At 41.8% G+C, this 12,819-nt stretch overlaps 1 protein-coding gene across 6 annotated transcripts in view; it reads left to right on the top strand.

Moving 5' to 3' along the window:
* The window catches only part of LOC117304640 (otoferlin-like), a 123,833-nt gene that overhangs the window by 66,537 nt on the left and 44,477 nt on the right, over nucleotides 1-12,819 (top strand). For all 6 annotated transcript variants that reach the window (XM_033789198.1, XM_033789197.1, XM_033789192.1 and 3 more), the window contains 6 exons: nucleotides 525-693; nucleotides 1,501-1,880; nucleotides 5,616-5,627; nucleotides 6,965-7,084; nucleotides 8,884-8,986; nucleotides 11,057-11,277. In XM_033789198.1, the coding sequence (XP_033645089.1) occupies nucleotides 525-693; nucleotides 1,501-1,880; nucleotides 5,616-5,627; nucleotides 6,965-7,084; nucleotides 8,884-8,986; nucleotides 11,057-11,277 (1,005 nt within the window). The remainder of the gene's footprint in view (nucleotides 1-524; nucleotides 694-1,500; nucleotides 1,881-5,615; nucleotides 5,628-6,964; nucleotides 7,085-8,883; nucleotides 8,987-11,056; nucleotides 11,278-12,819) is intronic.

The raw sequence follows: 12,819 nt of genomic DNA, 5'->3' as shown, positions 1-12,819 counted from the left end.
ATATTGTACTAACTTATGGTATGGAAATAAACCTGAAACCTGAAACATTTTGATGTGCCCACTTATTGGGTAAGATAAAGCATCTTTAAAGGGAAGGTACACGTTTGGTAATTGTCAAAGACCAGCCTTTTCACTTGGTGTATCCCAACATAAGCATAAAATAACAAGCCTGAAAATTTGAGCTAAATTTGTCATAAAAGTTGTGAGAAAATAATGAGAGAATAGACACCCTTGTTGGACGATTTTGTGTGGAACACAAAAGACTAGGAACAAAAGACTTCTGGCTAGAAGTCTTTTATTATTTTAGTGAGAAATTACCTCTTTCTCGAAATCTATGCTACTTCAGAGTGAGTCGTTTCCCACAATGTTTTATACTGTCAACAGCTCTCCAATGCTCGTTACCAAGTCAGTTTTTAAGTTAATATTTGTTTTGAGTGATTACCAAACGTGTACCTTCCCTTGAACAAGGTCTTCTGACAATGCACACTTTATCTATCTCATAACCAATCCATTTACCCCCCCAGGACCTGCCTGAGAATGAGCACTACTGCCCGCCACTGACCATCCGTGTTGTTGACTGCCGCCAGTTTGGACGGTTCAGTCTCGTTGGTACCCACACAGTCAGCAATCTAGCCAATTACAAACTCAATCCCAAGAAACTAGAGGCTATTTCACATACGCTACCAACATCAGGTAAGTTATAGACTTCAACCGTTCCGATGAGCGGAAAACTGTTGATTGGAGTGTTGTGTAAAACATGTAAAACCAGTGCACTTATCGAAAAGAGAAGGGGTTCGCCCCGGTGTTCCTGGCTTGATTGGCTGCATATTGCGTCATAGCACCCTGTAAACCATAACATGGTGCTATGTAAAAGGAATAGGTCTCATAACTCAAACGTAGTCGACCACAATCCACATATACCTTGCAGGAAAATACTGAATGTTGAATACTGAATGTTTTGCTTGGTTAAACAAAAAGATTCAGCAGAACTAATCTTATCCAGCTGCTGTAGCAACTGTAAGTATGGTTTTATGGGTGGGGGGTCCTTAAGGCCGGTTTATAGTCGGTCGCGCGATGGAAATCTTGCGCGCAATCCTAAGACTGAGGCCTAAAAACTGTCTTTTTATGATCGCGCGTCAAGATTTCCATTGCGCAACCATCGCGCGACCGACTTTAACTCGGCCTTTATGATGTTGTGAAACATGGTCGTGATTATATTTTCTTTGAGTGGTGTGTTCTTGGATGTTCAAGAACACGTATGATTTCTGTTCATGTATCTTCCACCCGAACGATGACTGTGTAGAGCCATTTTGTACAGTGTTGTTCTCAACTGATCGCTGTTGAAGGGTGGTGTGTGATCTTGTTCTGAGTGTGTTGTTCTCGAGTTGTGTTCTCACTCGTTCAGGCATTCGAGGAGGGCACTTGGGCCGAGAACAAACTGCCCAAAACTCAGCCTTTGTGTCATTGTTTGAATTGTCAATTTCTACTTGTTGTATCTAGTGATTTCTTCAATGGACTTTGTGAGAGCGAGTGATGTTCAGAAAACTTCAGCACCTCCAAGTCTTTCTCTTGGCTTGTCTCAGAAAGCAGGCAATGGTAACGTCCTCTTAGCCCCACCGATAGTGGTCGGCAACGGGCGTCACAACGGTAAAGCCATGTCTAAGATGGGCTCCAAAGCTGGGTCTAGACCAGCCTCAAAGGCGGGCTCCAAAGCTGGATCAGTCAAAGGTGAAGATATTGTGATCAATGTGGAAGCCCCTGCTCCGGAGAATGGAACACCCCAAGAGCCAGGTCAGACTGTCATTGATATACCGGCTGATGGGACAAAACCACCAGAAGGAGGGGAGAAAACCGAGCTCGGACCTGATGGGCAGCCCAAGGTAAGCAAGTCTAACAACCTAAGTTTAACCTCAGTGTTTTTATCAAATGGTTATTAGAGTGAATTGAAATTGACTGATTCATTGAGCACAACCAACCAGAGCAAAGACCTAGGTATAGCATGAACATTTGTAAAATTCATCACTTTCGACCAATCAAAAAACAGATATGTAAAGCTTACGTCACTGCAAGTTTATCCAATGATATCATTTCATTCAATGAAATCACTGGTTCTGTAAAACCAGTACCTGTCTTTATCCTTGCGGATAGAGACAGGGGACAAGTCTAACCTATCATTGACTAAGAGTTTGCGTGCATGCAAGCACGTTTCCATTGTTGACCATAGCAATGACGGACAGGGGTCTATTGGGGTTTAAACTTGTCTGAGTTTTGAGTGAAATTTTATGCTTGTATTTGCTCTAAGGGTCGAAGCTCATCGGATCGGTCTATTCAGTAGATGTTTGTTGAATCTAGTCTGCACTTTATACATCATGTCAAGAAAATGCTACCATTTCACAGAAAAATCCACAGCATGTTTTATTTGTGTGACAATGGGTGCGTTTAGATTAGCTTTCCTGGGTCGAACCGCGGTGCTCACTCGGGTGAACCCCTGACAAGAGCTAATCGAACGATCACGATCACCCTCTCGTGGTGACGTCAGCCACCCCCAAGTCACCCACTCCACAAGCAGGGCACTGGGGGCTGACCCGGGTAAGCCCCTGAAATGACGTCAAAGCTATTCGAAACGTACCGGGGGCAGACCGGGGTCGACCCAGGGAAGCTAATCGAACGCACCCATAGTTACCATGAGGTCTTTACCCTGCAGTGAATTGAAAATGTTTTGAGATCACAAGCACAAGTCATAGTTTCATTGTTTGTTGGTGCATGCAAAGATCAGGAAATGCCATCTGACTTTAGTGAGACTTATCTTAAGATGACAAGTCCTTATAGACAGAGATACATGTACTGTTGTTCCAAGGTGTAAAGTTCAAAGGGTGGATCATCTTCTACCACTAAGATGTTTGGGGTGGAGTTAAAGGCACTGTACACGTTTGGTCAGACTTGGTGTATCCCATCATAAACATAAAATAGCCTGTGAAAATTTTGGCTCAATTGGTCATCGAAGTTGCGAGAAAATGATGAAAGAAAAAACACCCTTGGTGGACGAATTTGTGTGCTTTCAGATATTAATAAAAGACTTCCAGCTAGAAGTCTTTTATTATTTCAGTGAGATATTACCTCTTTCTCAAAAACTACATTACTTCAGAGGAAGTCGTTTCCAACAATGTTTTATACTATCAACAGCTCTCCAATGCTCGTTACCAAGTCAGTTTTTAAGTTAATAGTTGTTTTGAGTAATTACCAAACGTGTACCTTCCCTTTAACTAGTCTTATTTAGAGTTTTGACGAATTGCTTGTCCTAAACTTTGGACTAGCCTTAAATTTTTGATAACTCCTAGGACTAATCCTTAGTTAGGACTCTCTTTGTGATATCGACCCCAGTAGAACAAGGTCTTATTGCATTTCCGTACACGCAAAGTCAATGGACGGCAAGATATGGTTTTGCACTGAGCGTGTCTAGTGAGAAAAAAACTTGTTACAGAGTTATGTCTTTGTAGCTCCGATTACTGAAGCTAATTTACCTTGGGGAAGGTATCATCCAATTTCAAAACATCCTAAGAAAAATTATCTCAGGACGTCAACATCTTTGGTGGTGTACTTTTGTCATGCTAAGATAATTGTTCATAAGTAGGATTTGAAACTTTGCATGGTGGAAGGACGATATGGAAAGGTTTGCAGTAACACCATGTAATGACTCTCTCTAAATGAGTTGGGGTGGTTCTGAAAATAACCGTTGGTTTCAACTCGACATTTCGAAAGCTGGACTCCAATGCTGCTTGCTCATACTGACACAGTTCAGTGAGCACACACTCCCACTACACTACCCCAAGGCTCCAGACCAGGATCCAGTTTTACCAAGCATCACCGAGCTCCATTTCCCGTGTCTATTTCCCGCCTTCGTGCATCAGCAATCCACCTCCACAGTACTTAAAGCAGCATGCAGCATCAGAGTCCAGCTTTCTCCAGAAGACGATCAGAGCATACTGATAGCAAACGTTGAGTTGAAACCAACGGTTCTTTTCAGAACCACCCCAACTCATTTAAAGATAATCATTACATGGTGTTACCGCAAACCGTTCCTTATTATAATTGTTCATGTCGTTTAGAAGTCAAATGGCACCTGATCTTCGCACCAAGTCAGTTGTCACTATTTTTATTTCGTATATGACACTTTGAGCTGCCAACTCTACCGGCTTCTGAAGAAAGCCCCCTGAAAATCAACAAACCTTTTCGTGTGATGAACAAATTTGAGACTCTCTCTTATTATGTTGAATGTTAAGTCCAAGTATCTCCCTGGTTGTTTGACAAAATCTCCCTAATAGAAAGATGCAATATGTTGGCAGCTTTGTGTACATTAATGCACAATACCATTTTACAAGTGTTTGATTGTGTTTAGATAGTTGCCTAAATTGTATTTCATGTTTATAGATGGCTAGATGTAGATAGCGTGGCTTTCCCTAGCTAAAGGTAGCTTTCTATTGTTAGCAAATAAGTGGAAAATGTGTTGTGCGTGAAATGTTGATGTTTGTTTTTCTTTGATGTGTTTTGCGAACAGAGGTCCCCCCCCCCCCAAAAAAAAAGAAGAAGATAATAATAATTAATTAAATAACATTTAAAATAGAGAACAACAAAACAAACCAACTAAATAAATACACACTTTACACTTTACAGAGAAAGTTAACATGAGGCTAGAGAAACTGAACTTGAGCAGGCCTGAAATTACCTCAGGCCACAGAGGCAATGACCTCAGTTGCCCCTGGTCTTGGCCTTGATGCCCCTTTGAAAGTTTCCAATGGGAGACTTTCTGGGACGATAGAGGGCAGCAGACTTACCGGGTAAATCCATTGTTCTCAGAATTATGCGCATGTTCAGAACTACGTAAACAATGGAAATTTACCCGGTATGTCTGCTGCCGCCTAGCGTTGGAAAGTCTCCTATTGGCTTTAAGATTTTCCAATGGAAGTGCCCTTCGCAAAATGAAAATGGCCTTGCCCTTTCAAAGATGACATTCAAGGCCTGCATGAGGCTATGGTTTGTTTGGCTCTGAAGTAAAATCCATCAAACTCAGGAAGTCGAAGGAAAAACGACTAAAGCCGGCCTCAGGTCGACTATGTTCAATCTTGTTGCAACAAAAAACAGTCGGCGACTGACTTTTCAGGATCACACTGCACCTGAGCTAAGACCATCGGGAACATTTCAGTCAGCGATTATTTACGACCTGAGCCTAACTGCGATGATTTTAAGACAATCTGATTGTCGCAAGAGTAGAACAATTTCAACTAGTACGACGTGATCCAGACGGTCGGGAACCAATCGCAGGCGCACGATTTCTCAGTTGTTGTGACCTGAGCATATTTTGTCTGCACGTTGACAACGGTTTGTTGCAGGTGAAAGAAAATCGTTGGTCCACCTGAGTCCGGCTGGGGATTTACAATAGCAATGGCTGATTTTATTGACACTCTAACTGTATGTTTTGTAAACTTTTTTTCTACCCATTTGTTGATGTTGTCTGCCATGTTATGTTTCTCCTGTGAATGTTCTAACTTGAACTCACCACCTTGACCTCTGACACCACCACTGTAACCCACTCACTGTCAACACTTAATGCATGTCAGTCTGCGTCATGGGTAAGTTGTAAGTTTTAGTGCATGTTTAAATGTTTAGAAAAGCAGAATACAAGAAGGTCATGGGAGGAAGTACCAACTCCACACAATGTTTGGTATTTGACACTGGTGAACTTCTTTTACACATTGACTGTTGTCTAATCTTTTTGATCTGATTGGTAAATGGGGACCTGTGAGGGCAGAGATGGTTCTTGTGATTGACTTAGCCGAGTAGCGCATTTGTTGCACGAGGGAGCTGAGATGGTTTAAGGAGTGAATTAAGGCCCAGTGACCAGGGGTAATAATTCGGGAGTGAAAAAGCGCTATATAAACTCAAAATATTAATATTAATATTAATTAAATAAACTGACAAAATGGATCTGTAAACATAGCCTATTGTGCCGGAGTCAAATTAGACCGCTGAAACTCTGAAATGAAATTGAAACAAACTCACGTTCATTTTATTAATCAAATATGAAACATGTACATGTATGGATTAATACTTTTGTTTGTTAACCAAAGCACATGACCTCATACCATCACGTGATATAAACTGGCTTGTAATATTAACCCCTTAAACCAGTCATAATTTGATGTATTTTAGTCAATAGAACAATGCTAATACCCAGTACGAACTGTTCTTAGTGATCCACTTACTTATTTTGTAAAAAATTATAATTATACTAACGATCCCTTTGTTAAAGGCAGTGGACACTATTGGTAATTACTCAAAATATTTATTAGCATGAAGCCTTACTTGGTAACGAGTAATGGGGAGAGGCTAATAAAACATTGTGAGAAACGGCTCCCTCTGAAGTGAAGTAGTTTTGAGAAAGAAGTAATTTTCCTCGAATTTGATTTCAAGACCTAAAATTTAGAATTTGAGGTCTCGAAATCAAGCATATGAAAGCACACAACTTCGTGTGACAAGGGTGTTTTTTCTTTCATTATTATCTCGCAACTTCGACGACCGATTGAGCTAAAATTTTCACAGGTTTGTTATTTTATGCATATGTTGAGATACACCAAGTGAGAAAGCTAGTCTTTGACAATTACCAATAGTGTCCAGTGTCTTTAATGTAACCAATAGACTGAAGAACAAAGTAATACCGGAAATGAAGCAGATATTTGTTAGATCAATGCTCTCCTAGCTCAATGAAACAGAAGAGAAAGTTGCCAAACACAACACCTAAATACCGGAAAAAAAGTTTCTACTTACACACCAAAAACCCAAATCAAAAAATGCGTCTGATTTTCTTTTGATCCACCTGTCAATTATAATTCATACTTAATTGCCCCTTTGCTGGCTTATGTCTCCATTTATGACCAAATTAATTTGATGACTACCTTCTTGTTTTTAGGCTGAGACTCCTGGAGGGCCACCAGCAGAAGGCATCCAAACTGACAAAGCTGACGAATCAGATGAGAGTACTCTGGACTGGTGGTCCAGATACTTTGCTTCAAAACTTGCCCTAGAAAAGGTCAGTAAATTACTCTCATTTTATCAATTTATGGCCAAGGTCATACTTGTATGATCTATTTTCAGTCAGTTAGTTGAGCGAGAGGATGCTGTCTTCAGCTGATGCCTTCTCGGGAAACTCTGATGGTCGTCTTCCACACATCCCGGTCCAGCATCAGCGTCCTAAGCTCAGATGTTTCCTGTTGTGTAGCGTCCTTCTTCAGCTGGTCTACGAATGAAGTTCTTCTCCTGCCCTTATTCCTGATTCCGTCAATTGGTTCCCAGAGAACTAGGGGGCTCACGGGTAGCTCTGGATGGCGTACACAGTGTCCAGCAAGCCTCATCCTTCGTTCCCTGATCTTAACAGTTACCCTTGGTAGGGTAGCGTAGAGCTGGGAGTTTTATATATTCCTAAAACACCATTATCGTACATGTACACATGTGTACGTTCCTTTTTATGTACTCCAAAAGTGTCAACAATCGTACTTGTTATACCTCTGTAACAAATTGTGAAGTTTGATTGGTCGAGAACCAACCACATGACGTGCAACAAAAACGCATGTACCATGGCTAAGGATGCGCGCTACGCTTAACATGAAAAGTGATGTTAACTGGTGTACATCACCTTGATCATTCCCACCGTTGGTCGATTTCCAGCGCTGTGTACGAAACACACACGGGTTCGAGGGAACACAGGTGAAGAATTGTTTCTTATTTGAACTGCTTATTAAACCATGATCAAACTATGCATTACTCTGTCGTAATAATGTTTGAAGATGACATTAGAACTTTGAGAAGAGGAATAACAATGTTACCAAGGTATAACAAAATAATTGTTACAAGGTGTGACTGGGGTCTATGGGTTTTGTACACCCTCGGCTTCGCCTCGGCTGCCATTTGCCCCCTCGGATGTACAAAACGCCATGGATTCCGTCACAGTGTACAACAATTGTATAATGTGCGTATCGACCCATAGTATGCATGTTATCATGAGAGGGCATTATCACTCATGAAATTGACTTTAGGCTGTACATTGTACCAACGTGACCAAGGATACACAAATCAGCAAGATACATTTTCTGTAGCCTCTAGCCCCCGGGCAATCTATGGGTGCGTTCGTTTAGCTTCCCTTGGTTCGCTTTGACATCATTCCAGGGGCTCACCCGGGTCAGCCCCCAGTGCCCTGCTTGTGGAGGTAGACCCGAGGTGCATGACGTCACCACGGGAGGGCGAGGGTGATCGGTTGATTAGCTCTTGTCAGGGGCTCACCTGAGTGAGCACCGCGGGGTTGACCCAGGGAAGCTAATCGAATGCACCCAATGTGGCTAGTTGGTATCACACTGCTAGAGAATTGCAAAGGTTGTGGGTTCGAAATCCCATCCAAGTAATATGCATGTGATTTTGCTCACAGAGCTCAGGAAAGTACCAAATATACAGTGCTTAGACACACCAGTGTTTTTTTTAATAATTTCTTTTTATGCAAGTCGCCAGACACACAAGGCCTGAAGGCCACTTCAAGGTGTGGGCTACAATTATTTTATTCCAGAGGCCTTTGCCACCTACATGTACTCCTAGGGCTTTTACAGTCCATACGGTTACCCCCCTTGACAGTCTATACAGATGTAGGCTTGGGTATCGTCAGTCCGAAGCCTGGCCGGTAGAGCAGAAAGCACTACCTCCCCAATTTTACGTAGCAAGTGATACAACCGGGATTCAAACCCACACTCTGCTGATCAAAGCCCAGAGCTTGAGTCCGGTGCTGTTAACCGCTCGGCCATGATATGCCACCAAAATTAATAAATTTCCACTGTGCTAATATAGGAGCTTGATGAGTTGGAGCAGCGACATGGTCCTAATGAGAATAATCCAGATATGGAAGATGGAGATAGTGATGCGGAACCTCTGCTTGAACCTGCAGTAGTTGGTAAGCATACACCTTGGGCCCAATACATCTATCAGTGCCCAATTTCATAGAGCTGCTATGCACAACAACTTGCTTAGCATGAAATTTCTTCCTTCATAAAAACAGGATTATCAACCAAATTTCCATTTGTTGCATGTTGCTTTTTACTGGTATTCAGCTGTTGTCCTGAAAATCACGTGGACATTTGTTTGGCATTCCTGTTTTTATTAAGGAAGAAATTTCATGCTAAGCAAACTGTTATGCTTAGCAGCGCTATGAAATTGGGCCCAGGACTGGGCCCCTGTCTTTATCCGCAAGGATAAAGACAGGTACCAGCTATTCAGATCCAGTGATTCCATTGGATACAATGATATCATTGGATAAATGCAGTCACTAAAAGCTTCCGTAGCTGGGTTTTGATTGGTCCAAGGTAGTGTTTGTGCAGATATGCTCGGACCAATCAAAACACGATTATGGAAAGCTTACTTTCGGTCATCTGCATGCTGTGTCCACATGTGGATTGTATACAGTACATGCATGTGGATGCACTTACAATGTACATATTTAGAGTTGGTATAGAATTTGACTGTGTATCTCTATGTGAAATGAATGTAGGTGAAAGGTGAAGATACACAACGGCTGGAGGCCAGTCTCTGGCGTTATTCACGTGCCTCAAAATACTAATACTATGTCCAATATGGGGCACAGAGGATATCCCCCATATCCCCATACTGTGTCACTTTGTACAGAGGTACCCCTTCCCCCCCCCCCCCCCTCTACGCGTTGAAGACACAATTAGGTGGAGGGGCATATCGAGCTTCAAATGAGCCCCTTTTTTCCTCATACATGTATACATGGAAGGTTCAAAACTGCCCAAGTTTTAAAAAAAAAATTGATAAACTTTTTATTTCAAGCAGGAAATTAAAACCCTAGATTGGAACTATTTTATAATAGACATGATAAAGTTCTTATTTCAAGACACAAAGGAATCAAAACCAAGGCAACAAAGTATAAAGACACAAAGACTCATGTAAAATCAAACTTCGTACAAGGACATTTTTGAATTCCTAGACCAGCACTTTGTTGTCCTAGATAGTTAGGCTGTGCGAAATGGCGTCTTCGGCTACAGCTACGGCTAGATCACACGCGTCTGCCTATTCCTCAACACTGGCAGATGCACTGATCTAGCCATAGCTCTAGCCGAAGTCAATGACGTCATGTCTATCCATTTTTAAGGCCGTGTCCGAAACAGCGACTGCGGCTACAGCTACGGCTAGATCGCGCACGTCTGCCTATTCCTCAACACTGGCAGACGCGCTGATCTAGCCATAGCTCTAGCCGAAGTCAATGACGTCATGTCTATCCATTTTTAAGGCCGTGTCCGAAACAGCGACTGCGGCTACAGCTACGGCTAGATCGCGCACGTCTGCCTATTCCTGAACACTGGCAGACGCGCTGATCTAGCCGTACCTCTAGCCGATGTCAACGACGTAATGTCTATCCATTTTTAAGGCCGTGTCCGAAACAGCGACTGCGGCTACAGCTACGGCTAGATCGCGCACGTCTGCCTATTCCTCAACACTGGCAGACGCACTGATCTAGCCGTACCTCTAGCCGATGTCAATGACGTCATGTCTATCCATTTTTAAGGCCGTGTCCGAAACAGCGACTGCGGCTACAGCTACGGCTAGATTGCACACGTCTGCCTATTCTTCAACACTGACAGACGCACTGATCTAGCCGTAGCTGTAGCCAGAGTCGCCGTTTCGGACACATCCTTTTACTCTGTAGAAGAGCTTCAAATTGGTAAAACTATTTTTAGGTATTGACCCTCTTCACCTGACGTCATCATCAGAATAATCTTGGATGCGCCATTTTGGTGGTCAATGTCAACGTGTTATTCAGTGAAGTGCGCATTTTAGGCGTCACAGCGTTTACCAGTAAACATAACTGCCAACCAAAATGGTGAGCGTACGACAGTTGCCGCGAGTGACGTGCATGCAAGAGGTCAATAGGATTAAAACGATCAAATAGTTCTAAAAACCAAAGGTTTACCTCTGAAAACCTCATGTTACGTTATGGTTTTTCTAGTGGTCGAGGAGGAAACCAAGAAGAAAAAAGATGCCAAGGATAAGAAAGAGGCCAAAGAGAAGAAGGATAAAGCGGCAGCAGCAGCCAAGAAGGATAAGCCCAAGGAGCAGACAGAGAAGAGCGCTGCACCCGGAGGCAAGATGAGTAAGATGAGATCCGGTATGAAGAAACTCATGAAGAAAGAAGATGAGGACGATGAGTTTATGATGAACATGTTTGATGTGAGTAGTCAGCAAATTAATTTTGTTTGCCATTTATTGAGAGTGCAGAAAAGAAGGCCTAAGCGGCTTAGCATAAATACATACATACATTGCATACATATGAAAATGTTTTATATACCGGCATTTCATCAAGACCACAGCAGTTTGTGATGAAACAGAGAAACAAGGAAACGATGAAACGTTAGCAAATTAAGGACTAGAGTACAACTTCATAGAACTACTTAAGCAGAAGATGTTGCTTGACAAATGTGTGCTAAGCAGAATACCAGTCACAAATTGTACATGTACAAATGTACGTGACATGGGAGTTTAGCTGTGGTCGATTTCACAAAACGTTAGGACTAGGTCTTACTAACAGTGTATTACTAGAAAAAATTTATTCCTAGGAGATTATTCTTAAGGCTAGTCCTATATAAGATAACTCGAAATAAGACTAGTCTTAACTCTTTTTGAAATCCATCCCAGGTTATATTCTGGTAAGCATAAGTTTGTTGTGCTTGGCTACTTTTTGTGCTTAAGCAGCTTTATGAAATTGGACCCTGAGCACAGTTTCATAAAGCTGTTAAGCAGAAAATACTAGTTGACAAGTTTCTTTGGTAAGCAATAAATTGAATGGGTCACCATGCAGTCACAATTGGGGGTCTGGAATTGGGGAAACCCTGGAAAGGGATTTAAAAAGGCAAGTTTTCACAAAACCTTACATGTATGTTATTCTTTGTAATTTCTTGAAACAAAGTATTTAGGGAAACCTGAAGTTGTTTCATACAATAAAAATATCCACCGAAAGTCTGTCCAAGATGTTTTCATTTAAATGAGTCATTCGACGTGAAGTGGTAAAGTGTCATGGCATATTTCCCTGCATGCTCTTCCGTTTTAAAAACAACATTTTGCTATTCTTCACTTTGCTTTTCTATTGCGTAAAACGAGTTACTTTTAAAGATATATCTTTACATTTTTCCGCTTCGCTTTTGGTGTTTTGCTAATTAATATTTTTTATACTGCATGCATTCTGTTAATTCTTGCCATTCTAATGCCAGGAGGAGGTTAAGGTAAGAATGTGCCCATGGTTGCAGTGGTGTGGAATAAGAATGGCAAATAAGTCATTGTCAATCACATGCCTTGATTAATGCGCCGATTTTTGACCGCATGAGGCTGCTCTCAGTAGTATTTTTTATCACTTCCGATTCGCCCTGCACAGTTTTAATCGCCGTTCTGTTACTTTCGTTGCACCGTAGTTTTAAAGGTCTTATTGTCCGTGATGGATTAGATGTCTGTGGTGGTAATGTGTTTAAGTCTTTAATAGCTGTTTTGTGTATGAATGAATATACCCCCAGAAGTGATACAAATATGTTTGAGAGCGCCCTCACGCGGTCAAAAATATTGCGCATTGTGTGTCCTCTTGTTTCAGTTGTGTTTTTAAATTGAAGTCTTTGTGGTTGCTGTGATGTAAGCTTTAATTGTTTTTATGTTATGTGGTCTCACGATATTCAGAAAAGTCCTCGAGAAAGACTCTGCTAGGGTTGAAATGTCAGGCCAGTAACT

The sequence above is a fragment of the Asterias rubens genome, chromosome 21 (assembly GCF_902459465.1).
Source record: "Asterias rubens chromosome 21, eAstRub1.3, whole genome shotgun sequence".
Lineage (NCBI taxonomy): Eukaryota > Metazoa > Echinodermata > Asteroidea > Forcipulatida > Asteriidae > Asterias > Asterias rubens.
Note: the sequence above shows the minus strand (reverse complement) of the source record. Positions and strands in the feature narration are given on the sequence as shown.